At 41.0% G+C, this 11,883-nt stretch overlaps 1 protein-coding gene across 2 annotated transcripts in view; it reads left to right on the plus strand.

The window, feature by feature from the left end:
• The window catches only part of slc25a28 (solute carrier family 25 member 28), a 68,769-nt gene extending 57,136 nt beyond the window's left edge, over positions 1 to 11,633 (plus strand). For both annotated transcript variants that reach the window (XM_070876466.1, XM_070876467.1), the window contains exons 3-4: positions 815 to 871; positions 10,360 to 11,633. In XM_070876466.1, coding sequence (XP_070732567.1) covers positions 815 to 871; positions 10,360 to 10,880 — 578 coding nt within the window. In that variant the 3' untranslated portion in view covers positions 10,881 to 11,633. The remainder of the gene's footprint in view (positions 1 to 814; positions 872 to 10,359) is intronic.
• Positions 11,634 to 11,883: the final 250 nt, after the last annotated feature.

Raw genomic sequence — 11,883 nt, forward strand, 5'->3', positions numbered from 1 at the left:
ATTTGCAACCCCTGCCACCACTTGGCTGGAACCAGCCAACCACATAGCCCCTGATGATCAAACCTGGCACCTTCCTAGTTTGTATCCTCACTTGGGTTTAGGCCACCTAGTACTTGCATTCAACAAATCCAACTGGTCCGTGGGGAGCCACAGTTCCTGTTACTCTGCTTGGCAGGATGAATGTCTTTTCCCCTCTTCTCTCAGCAGGGTACTCCACAGAAATTAGGTGCAGTAACTCAGGAGGAGAAAGAAATTGGCATCATCTTGCCTGAATTGCTCCTCTTGTTGGTTGATCAGAGTGCCATTGACAATAGCGAGTGTGGAAGTTCACTCCCCAGCAAGGTGTTGAAGGCAAGAAAAAAGTTAAATGTGAGTTGAATACTAAAGATGCTGAATGAGCTTCCTGGGCTGTTTTGTAGATATAGTGATCACTATGAAATACATTTTAACCAAATGTGTTTTTTTTTCCCCCCTCTTGATCTCTATTTTCCCTTACCAAGATGGATGTATGGGTGAGACAACTGCTCACAAGTCTTATTTGTAAACGGCCCTTTTGTGCGGATGATTACCAAAAAGGAAATGGTTGGATTTAACAATACACTCAATCTATGATCAAAATAGAAACATTTCTTTGGGCTATTTGTTCCACCATGCCTGTGATTGCTCTGCCCTGGGGATCCTTGCACCCAGTGGATGTTGGTGCTGTAATGTTATTTTGAACTCGGTGACTATGAGGATGCAGTTTTTCCCCCAGTAGCATTGGTAGCTCTGGGTAACCTTCATCCGTACTCATGTGTGGAGTTTCTTTTTGCAGGTGCAGCAGGATGTGTGGCGACTTTGTTCCATGATGCGGCCATGAACCCTGCTGAAGGTAATGTTAACAAGGTTAAAAATCTAACGGAGACTTGACCATTTTCTTACAATTGTTCTTGGCTTGAAAATGTGTTGCAGGTACATTGGTGATTGTAAAACCATTTTGTACTACTATATATTGATTCCAAATTTATAAATACAGATCTGGAATGAATTGGCTGGGATATTGCAGTGTATTATTCCTGACCAGTATTCTTTTGGAGAGCACAGTGTGGGTCAAGAGATGTCAAATAAACTTGTACCGGCTCAGACGAGACCTTTATTGAATCATAGAAATGTTATTACAGAGACTATTTGTTTCACCATGCCTGTGCTATTTCTATATTGGAGCTATCTACTTTTGTCCCGTTTTCCTGCATTTTCCTCAGTTGTCAGCCGTAGCTGAGTCAGAAGGTTGTGGGTTCAAGCCCAATTCACAAAACTTGAGCACAGAATCCAATATAGTGCTAAGGGAATGCTGCACTGCCAGAGGGGCCATCTTTTGGCTAAGACGTTTACCCCCTCGGGTGAATGTAAAAGATTCCATGGCACTGTTCGAAGAAGAGCAGGGGTGTTCTCCCCGGTGTCCTGGCCAATGTTTATCCCTCAACTAACATAATTAAAACACATTGTGGTCATTAACACATTGCTGTTTGTGGGAACTTACTGTGCGCAAAATTAGCTGTCAGGTTTTCGACATTATAAACAGTGACTGCACTTCAAAAAGTACTTCATTGGCTGTAAAGAGCTTTGGGATGTCCTGAGGTCGTGAAAGGCGCTATGTAAATGCAAGGCTTTTCTTCAATCACTTATCTAATTTCTTCTTAAAATAAATTGAATTATAATTTTGAACAAAATGAGGCTACTTTAAGCTTTTATCATTAATACACTGAAGACATTGTGTGACGTCCTCAATGGAATATATTTTATGGAAGTTTGTAGGTGCAGCAGGTAATCAGGAAGGCGAATGGAATGTTGGCCTTTGCGAGAGGGATGGAGTACAAAAGCAGGGAGGTCCTGCTGCAACTGTCCAGGGTATTGGTGAGGCCGCACCTGGAGTACTGCGTGCAGTTTTGGTCACCTTACTTAAGGAAGGATATTCTAGCTTTGGAGGGGGTACAGAGACGATTCACTAGGCTGATTCCGGAGATGAGGGGGTTGCCTTATGATAGATTTAGTAGACTGGGTCTTTACTCATTGGAGTTCAGAAGGATGAGGGGTGATCTTATAGAAACATTTAAAATGATGAAAGGGATAGACAAGATAGAAGCAGAGAGGTTGTTTCCACTGATCGGGGAGACTAGAACTAGGGGGCACAGCCTCAAAATACGGGGGAGCCAATTTAAAACCGAGTTGAGAAGGAATTTCTTCTCCCAGAGGGTTGTGAATCTGTGGAATTCTCTGCCCAAGGAAGCAGTTGAGGCTAGCTCATTGAATGTATTCAAATCACACATAGATATATTTTTAACCAATAAGGGAACTAAGGGTTACGGGGAGCGGGCAGGTAAGTGGAGCTGAGTCCACAGCCAGATCAGCCTGATCTTGTTGAATGACAGAGCAGGCTCGAGGGGCTAGATGGCCTACTCCTGTTCCTAATTCTAATGTTCTTATATGTTCTTATACTATGACCCAAAAGGCACCGGTTAATAATGGCCTCTTTCTACAATGTAAGAGCCGACTTAATTGATGCAGTTTAAACTTAAAGATAGCCCATATTAATCTATTTAATTCAGCTGTTTCATATTCTGGACCAGTAGCCCCATTCAAATCTGTACCTCTAAAGTGCGTCCGCTTTAAACAGCAAGTACAATGACAAAGTGCAGGAAAACGAAACAACAACCTTTATTTATATAGCGCCTTTAAAGTTACAAAACATCCCAATGCGCTTCACAACAGTTTTATAAGACAAAACAAATACGTTTGACACTGAGCCACATAAGAAGAAATGCATTCTATCCAGGGTTTGTAACTGATTTTAAGATCCTAGATTGTGATGTCCCCTGTTTAATTGTTCGGGTTTTCAAAAAAAAAATTAGCGGGTGTCTGAAACATTGGTCTTCCTCGGGTCTTCGGAGCAAGACAAGGGAATTCCGTTTTTCTGACTTGCAACATAAGCATAAATTATTATAGTATCTGCCCCTCTCTTCTCTCCCCTCTCCCTCTCTTCTCTTTCTCCCCCCTCTCCCCCCCCCCCCCCCCCCCCCCCCATTTTACACTTTGAAAACTCTGCTTGGAGGCTTTTCAGGGGAACTTGGGATTTCTGAATATTGAAGATCCTGTGATTTTTATTCTCCTCCTACTCCCACCTCGCCCCGCCGGCCAAATTGTTAAAACCAAGCCTGTGCAGTTACACACGGTATAATGTAAAATTAACATGGGAATTCAACACTTTTAATAGTGATATTAGTTAAGGTTCTGTTTAATCTATGCCCTCAGTTCTGCCCATCCCTCCAATCGCCTTCTCCTCCTCCTCCTTCACCCCCCTTCCCATCTGTACATAAATGATTGTGGGTAACTTGTTTCCAGGCTTCCACCAATACTGTTCAGACCTGGCTTGCATGAACTGTATTGCAGTGTCCTAGGAGTGCATTTTATTTATTTTTTGTCTTTTTTCTCTCTCTCTCTTTCTCTTTCTCTTTCTCTCCCCCCCCCCCCCCCCCCCAACACTCCCTCAGGTGGGGGCACATTGTCTACACTTTCAAGCATCGCAAACTTTGGTCAGCATCTCAACAGATTAACCCTGCCTTTTATCATTCTCTGGCATCATTCTTTATTCCAGTACTCCTCTGTTGTGAATTCTTTGTGGCGTTAGGAAGTTTTAAACCTCCTTGATCAGATGATATAGACAGTCTAGTTTTTGCATTTCAAACTATAGAAACTCAGTTTTTGAGTACCGTTTTAAATGTATGAAGGATTCTGGATACTCCAGAACAAAAATTACTTGGCTTTTTGAATTGTTACACCACTTTTGGTGTAGAATAGAAAAAGGTGAATGTGTTTGGAGTTTCACTGAATTATTTATAATGCCCCCTGGTGTTCTGCGGGCAATATTAAAATTGTATAAGTAGGTGTGCATCACATGTAACTAAAGTTTTTCTTTTCAGCTATCTGAGATTCAGTTGTTTGTATTTTAGCTTTTATGTCTTTAAACATAGTATAAGTACAAGTATTGTAGAATTGAATGTGTGCTTGATGATGCTAATTGGCTATTTTGGGTAGTGTTTCTTGGGGCTATCTGCACTATGCAGGTCTGGACATGGGAAGCCTGTGCTTTTGTGGAGAAGATCTCTTCCCCTTTCTGGAAGAGATTGTGTTATTTCCCCCCCCCCCCCCCCCTGCATGAATTAATAGACATTCAGAAATAAATTTTAAAATGTAATCTGGACAATATTTGGTGCAGCAGGAAGGTACCTTTCAGATTCTCTAACATCTGCGCCACATAGTATTGAGTTTTTTGTTTAAAAGCTTGCATAATGGCAGCTCTGATTTTTCTGCCAAGGAATGAGCTTTACTGGGTAACATTTCTGTTTGTGTCCTGCTTGTACATTCTATGTTCCCAGAAAATTAAAGCCAGCTTTGTGCAGCACAATGTAATCACATTTGCGCTCATTCAGAAATGCAGTTAATGTGGGTGCCTCTGCCAATTTAGGGAGTGAATGTAAAGGCTTCAGAACAAGTTGACGGTCATCCTCTGAACCAGAAAGTGATGCCAAGTGCATCGGAATTAAATTGGTAATTTTCTGCGGGTGAGGCAGGGATGCAAGTGCATTTACCTGCAGTTTGCCTGCATGCCAAGTTGTGCTTTTGCAATTTGTTTTAAATGTTAATCGGACTCCACCAAATTGACGCATGGTTCAAGTTTCTGACCTCATCCGTCTAGGGAATGGATTTTTCTATGACTGCAGTGGCCTCTGTTGATGCACTGCTTTCTGCAGTTCAGTGCTCCATCCAGAGGCCTAGGCAAGAACTGATCAATTTGCCCAATGTGGGCAGGTGCGTTCCAACAGGCAGCACTTTCGACTTGATTGCAATGATTTTAGCACGAGCAGCTTTGTCATTGCTGGATTGTAGTCTTGAATGTTTTTTTAAATTGCAAGGGCTCTCTGTAAAGTTCAATGAATATATATTGTTGCCTGGAATGAAAAAATTGAGAGAAAGGTAAAAGTTCAAGGAAATGGCCAGGTGCTGCCCAAATGACAGTGGGGTTGGTGTCGAATGACGAGTAGCAGAAGGTTACAGAAAGCTTGCTTAAAAAGGGAAAACAGCTTGAGTTTTTAATAGCTTAATTAGTGTCACCTTGTGAAGGGAATGTGCAGCTGTGGAAGACAAGGTCATGGGTGTGAAGGGACCAGGACCTCGAGTTTGTAGGTGGGGAAGGCAGGTTCCTGGGAGCTTGCAGGTGCACTGGGTACTGACGGGTCACCCGAGGTCTACACGGGTTATTTTTTTGTCAGTCGATGTTTACATTCATCACTTGTTTCCTGAAAATAATAGCTTTTTCTCCAAAGATTAGCCAGCAGCATTCTGCTCAGTATGTAAACAAACCGATTTGCAGCTGCTATGTTTCAAATGGTGAATGCCATTAATGACTTCTCGGCTACATGCGTTGCTTTTGGTTTCTCTCTGCTGTTGTTTAATCCTTTTTTTTTCTCTCTATTTCCCCCCCACCCAACAATTTTTGACTTTCCCGAAGGTGCTGACTACATGTTGGGGAATTGTGGCCTTCCAGTATCTTGTCCAAGTGGCCATTCATTATGTATGAGCCTAGATAATGGGTGCTGATGGGCTATTCGACTGTGGAGGGCAACACAGTTGTGTCCTATCCCAGTGTCCACCTGTGTGCTTACCAGCAGAGGTAAATAAACAATGATTTGGAACAGGAACGTGTCTAATTATTCCTCCTACCCTTTCTTCCTCTTTACTTTTACCACCCCCTCCCACAACTTGCTATATTATGAACATATTCTGAGGCAGCGTAAACAAATATGAAAATTTATTCCATTGGGTTGTATCAAGTTCCCTCGGATTCTTGACTTCATTGAGTATAGGTATACCCCAGAACAGTGTCTGCATTTCTAATTTTGCTAGAAATTTTTTTGACCCTCCCATCTATTAATGTATTACGTACTGGATTACATTGTATTTGATTCTCAAATTATGGTTGAAATTCCTGTTGCATGAAGCATTCTGTATTTATTATAAGACTGATGTGCTACACCGACTAGATTCAGAATGCTTTCTGCCTTGACATTTGAACCCTTTTTTCCCCTTTTCTTGAAAGTTGTGTCTCATGTTGGGATATGTTTTGCAAGCACTATAGGTTTCTGATACTTCACTCATGGCTAGGGTTGCCAAACCTCCGGATTGGCCTGGAGTCTCCAGGAATTGAAGATTAATCTTCAGCACTCTGCTGTGAGCAAATATTGGAAATGGGAAAAAATGCTGTTTGGGCATGACGGTTGGAGGTGGGAGATCATGTGATAAAATCTCCAGGAATACGTCCAACCAGAGTTGGCAACCCTACTCGTGGCACTTAATGATGTACAAGCTTGGACAATGAATGTGGCCAGGTTATCTACAGGGTCTCCAGACCAGGCATAATCCAGTTCTCACCCAATGAAACAGATACACACTTTCCAGCAATGTTACACAATAATGATCTGGAATGGCAATCTTGGCTTCATCAAACTCCCTCGAACCCAGACCAATTGTCTTGGCTATTCCATTATTTTAAACAAAAATGTGCAGTTGCTGAAACCGAATGCCAGATCTTGGCATTGAGCAGCATTGCTGTTGTCAGAGGACGAGTGACCCCCCCTTGGATATTATGGTTTAAGGTTTTCCTTGTAAAGGCAGAAGTTGGGATTTTTGCATAATATGTCTAGCTTGCAAGCAAAATGTTCCTTCTCAAATATGTGCAATCCACTTGGAATAATAGCTTGCTTTCTCTTAATCTGATGAGCCTAAGCTGAATGATTATTGGTTGAATGGGAATGCCAAAACATTTGTAATATGTGTATGTTCATCTATCTCTGTTTCAATAACTTGCTCCCATTTGAGAATCAAGTGTGTAGGTACAACTTTTAGATTGCTTTCATTTCTTTGCTTAAAATTTTTTTATTTGCAATTCACACTGGTGGCATGCTTTTTTGAAATCTCATCCAAAATGTTTAGGCATAAAACAGCAAGTCCTTTAAAAGCATAAAGTGGTGGTCACTGCATTTATTATGCTAACCATAAAGAGCTCATATGTGTTGAGCAGGGTAAAGGTTAGTGGTTTACTCAGTGAGGGATTTGAGGTAAATCATTAACACCTCAAACATTACATATTTCAAGGTTTGGAACTGGAGTTATTTTTTAAAAGCTTTTTAAGGAAACTTGGCTCCAACTTGAATATCTTTTCATACTCAGCTTCCCCATAGATTCCTAAATTAAATTTTTTTTAAATAACCCAAACATTTGAGAAGTACTTACTAAATGTGTTCTTTCTACAAAAGAACTTCTGTTTTCATTCCACAGTTTAAAAAGAAAAAGATGTTTTAACATGAAAATAATTGCAGTCGGCTTTGGAGCATGTGCTGAATAATGTTTTGTAGACAGAAGGGTGGCTGCCAATCAGCAATGTGTTGTGACACAGCCAGAAGGGTGATGGACGGGCATACTTCTGTTTGCAGAAGCCATTCGAACACTACCCAAATAATTTAACATAAAAATGCATCTTTTTAAGTATTTTGAAATGTTTATAACTTGGCTGTCTTGGGAGTGCTACAACTTTTAAAATAACTGTTCCCAGCTAGAACTTTGTATTAAATACTGAAATCTCCTAATGGCTCGGTGGAGAAATATGTTAGCTTGGTCTCTTTGGCTCATTACCAATCAAGAAACTTGCCAGCTTTGATGCTAGTCTGTGTGGAGTTAGCTCGATTTCACATAAGGGCACTACAAGTGGCCTCAGCGGGCCAGTTTGGTGAAGTGGGATTGCAGGAACAGAAAAATTGAACTGCTTGCTATCCAGTGACTCCTGCTGGAAGATGTATGTTTGCAAATGCTGGGCAAGACCAAGGATTGGGCTTGCCTGGGACGCCCTAAGGTGAAATAGCCTGCTGAAAATGTCTAGGTTCACACATGGATAGTCACTTGGAAGAAGTACCTGAAGGCTACTAACACCTGTGGAACCGTACAACATGACCAGCATTCCATTATGACACTAAGCATTGTTATAATCTCTGCTACACATTGTATGCTCATCAAATTTTATTTGTTTTAAATTGCTAGGTTTTCTATACAATTTTTTATATATATATATATATATATTTTTTAATCAAATCATTATTTGATTAATAGACTTCTGTATTGGCTGCTGAATAAGTTGTTAACTGGACTAATTTAGAGTAATGTAGTTACAAGTGACTAGCTGCTGCCTTTTAAATTCTGTAACTGTTTTCCTCCTATATGGGTTGGGGCTAAAATGCCCTCTGTAAACCCCCCAAAATTTCTTGTAGTAAGGGTTTAAGTTTAATTAAATTTTTTGCAGAGATTTGAGATTTGCGTTGAGCATTTCATTTCTCCAGCCCCTGCCCTCACCTTCACGTTTAATAGTTGGGACAACTCGATGTTTTCTGCTGCATTACTGCCAACGTTCTATTTAGGGCTATAATTCTTAGAGCTATTATCTAGATGCAATCAATTGCTTGGTATGTAGAGAAGGGGTTTGGGGGGGGGGGGGGAGGGGTGGCGAGATGTCAGCTGTGGCAGAGATCTTTATTTTTTGGCCAATTACTGACACATCATATCTGTACTACTCTGCCACATAGTCTGTTGTTTTGATGGATTAATTACAGAAATGTTTAAGAACATCTTTTTGATTTCCTGGTTTGTGCTCATCTTTTTAAAATCCATATGGCTACTCTCTTAGGCCTCATGTGTAATATGGGCCAGGGCATTTGCATCTTTCCTGCACTGTGTACTTATTAGCTGGTTCTTTACTAGCTTTCTAAAATTGTTGTTTTGTATGACGGGAATAGCTTATAATGGGATGTTGAGTTTGCCTATCCATTCGATGGCCTCCTGAGATGCTGAGTGGAGAAATGAGGTGCCACCAGCAGCAGATCTTAGTGGGCAGGTTGATGTGATGTGTTTCATGGCCACAGTCTCACTAGGTCATCTCTCATCTTCCACTTGTGGAGCAGGTGGCAGCATCGTTCGTGCCCGATGTGGATTAGGTCGCGGCTATCCACTGTCCTCGAGGGAGGTCGAAGCCAGGAACCTCTGCTATTGGCTCAATGATGAGATGTTGGTTCTTTGTTGCCTGAGTCCCATGATTCCGTCCATTTTATTAACCTGATGTCCGACACATTCAGTAGTGAGTGTACATGATCAATCTCTTGCCAGTGGTTGGATTCTTTATGTAGCTAAAAGCTTATTTTTTGGTTCAATTTGACCTTGTTTCTCACCATTTTAAAACTGCCAAGGAAAATGGTCTTGTTTGTAGGCCACCAGCAGCAGGATTGGCCAATTTTCCCCTTCGTTTAGGACGGTAGTGTTTTCATTTTGATGAGGCTCATACTGGAAGTTTTACCTGTCAGCATTTTATAAATTCTAAAATTTCTTGCACTAGAATTTTTTTTCTGAAGCCTAGGTGAAGGTTCAAAGTGCAGTGCATGAGGTATGGCAATGGCAAAAATGTAGATAAATACAGTAGTGGGTAGATGACAAGCTTGGGGTGTCAGAACCTGTTGATTATAGGAGATGGGGAAAGTTGAGTTAAATAGGAATTTCTGTTTTCAGTGCAGCGAAGGGAAAGTGTATTAGGGTGCAATGTCTGTCATAGTTTCAGGGTAGTGCAAGTTTTAACTCCTGATTGTGATCAACCTTTCCGTTGCTGCCCAGCTGACAAACTTGTGACCTATGGCTGTCGAGTACTGTGTGTTTTTTTTAATGCAGTTTGGCAACGGAATTCAAACGGCAATTGATGCTCGGTCAGTTAATTTTAAATCTGAGATTGATAGATTTTTGTTACCCAAAGGTATTGAGGGATATGGGCCAAAGGTGGGTATATGGAGTTAGGTCACAGATCAGCCATGATCTCATTGAATGGCTAAATGGCCTACTCCTGTTCCTATGTTCCTAATTTTAAAGATTTTTTTAATGTAGCAATTATACACAATCTCCTTTGCACATTTGGAATATATAAGTATATAATTTCTGGGAGAAGTAATATGTTCTGTATCTTTAAAATATAAAAGAAACTTTAACCTCTTTGCACTTGGAAATAAAAGATTTTTTTTGTGCTGGCTGGTGGGTAGGGAAACGAGTTGCTGACTAAGTGTTTCACTAACTTGTTTTCCATTCTCTCCCTTTGTTTTAATGTTTTGCTTTTGTTGCTCTAACCCATCTCTCTTTGACATGGCCTGCACTCGTGACCTGGAACGCCATGGAAACCGTGTCTCCACTCCCCTTTTCTTCGAACTGGAACCTTTTGTATTAACCCGTCGTCTGATTGCGCAGTGGTGAAGCAAAGGATGCAGATGTACAACTCGCCCTACAAACGAGTCTTAGACTGTATGAGGACAGTGTGGAAAAATGAAGGGGCTGGTGCATTCTATCGGAGTTACACCACCCAACTGACTATGAACATCCCTTTCCAAGCTGTTCATTTCATGACTTATGAGTTCTTGCAGGAGAAGTTGAATCCGCACAGACAATACAACCCCTCCTCGCATGTTCTCTCTGGCGCTATGGCAGGGGCTGTCTCCGCAGCGGTAACAACACCACTGGACGTTTGCAAAACACTACTAAACACACAGGAGTCCCTGGCTCTAAACTCCCTCAACATCAGCGGACATCTTTCTGGCATGGCAAATGCCTTCAGGACGGTTTACCGGCTGGGTGGTGTCCCAGCGTATTTTAAGGGGGTTCAGGCCAGAGTTATCTATCAGATGCCATCTACAGCTATTGCCTGGTCTGTGTATGAGTTCTTCAAGTACTTCATTAGCAAACATCACCGTGAAAGAAGGTCAACTTACTGAAATTCAATAAGCCAGTACTGATGCCATAGAATCCTATTTGGACTGCAATACTGCTATCTTTCCATTGTTGCACCCTTTTTAATAAGAGACTCTGGCAGTAGATCTGATCCAAGCTGCACTCTTCAATAGACTAAAATGATCACCATGTCTCCTGACTATATAATGTCAAACCAAAGTTTGTGTATTTGCTGTAACATCTAACAAGACAGGTAGACTTGGCCGTTGTCGACAAATAAAACGCACAGGTATTTGCTGCTGGCACAAATGTGGATGTGTTGGGCACATTTGAAGGCCTAGCCATTGTTTTAACATTTTTCCTTTTGGATACTTATTTTCCCTCTCGATTCTCTCCTCCAGTTTGCTGGGCTGGTTTAAAAGATTTTTTTTTTTAAAAAGCACATACAAGTTTACATGTCAAGCAAAGTGTCAACTGTTGCACCTATGTATGTATGTGTACTGTTTCATCAAAGTAGTTCAGAGTACTTCAATCACTGCCAAGGTAGGCATCAAACTGCTTAGCACAGAAGGCAAATACTGTTTGTTTTTTAAACTGTATTTTACTGCACTCTTTGTACTGCATCAAGCTTTTTCATGCCTACATTTGCATCAGCAATGTACCTAAATAAGAACTGAAATGTAGCCCTTTATATTCACTGGAATATTATTCTGGAGTTATTTTGCCCAGCAAATTCTTTGCTGATGTAGAGAAAAGGGTTTTCCACAAGGAAGATGATTAAACAAAAAGACAAGAAATGTTGTGGTGGTCTTATTTCTCTCTCGTTTTTATGTTTTTTTTTTCTGTGAACTTGATACTGTGGTGTATCATGGAGTTGCCATATTTCTTTGATTTTTGCAAGGTGCATTATACATGTTCAGCCATGATATGTAGTAAAGGTTTAGGGAATACATTGCTGATTGGCAGCAGTGCAATACCACTTTTAACATTAGATTTCCTTGCCTTGATCTGACATAACAGATTAAATTGCTCAACTGTGGACTTGGA

The sequence above is a fragment of the Pristiophorus japonicus genome, chromosome 3 (genome assembly GCF_044704955.1).
Source record: "Pristiophorus japonicus isolate sPriJap1 chromosome 3, sPriJap1.hap1, whole genome shotgun sequence".
Taxonomy (NCBI): Eukaryota; Metazoa; Chordata; class Chondrichthyes; family Pristiophoridae; genus Pristiophorus; species Pristiophorus japonicus.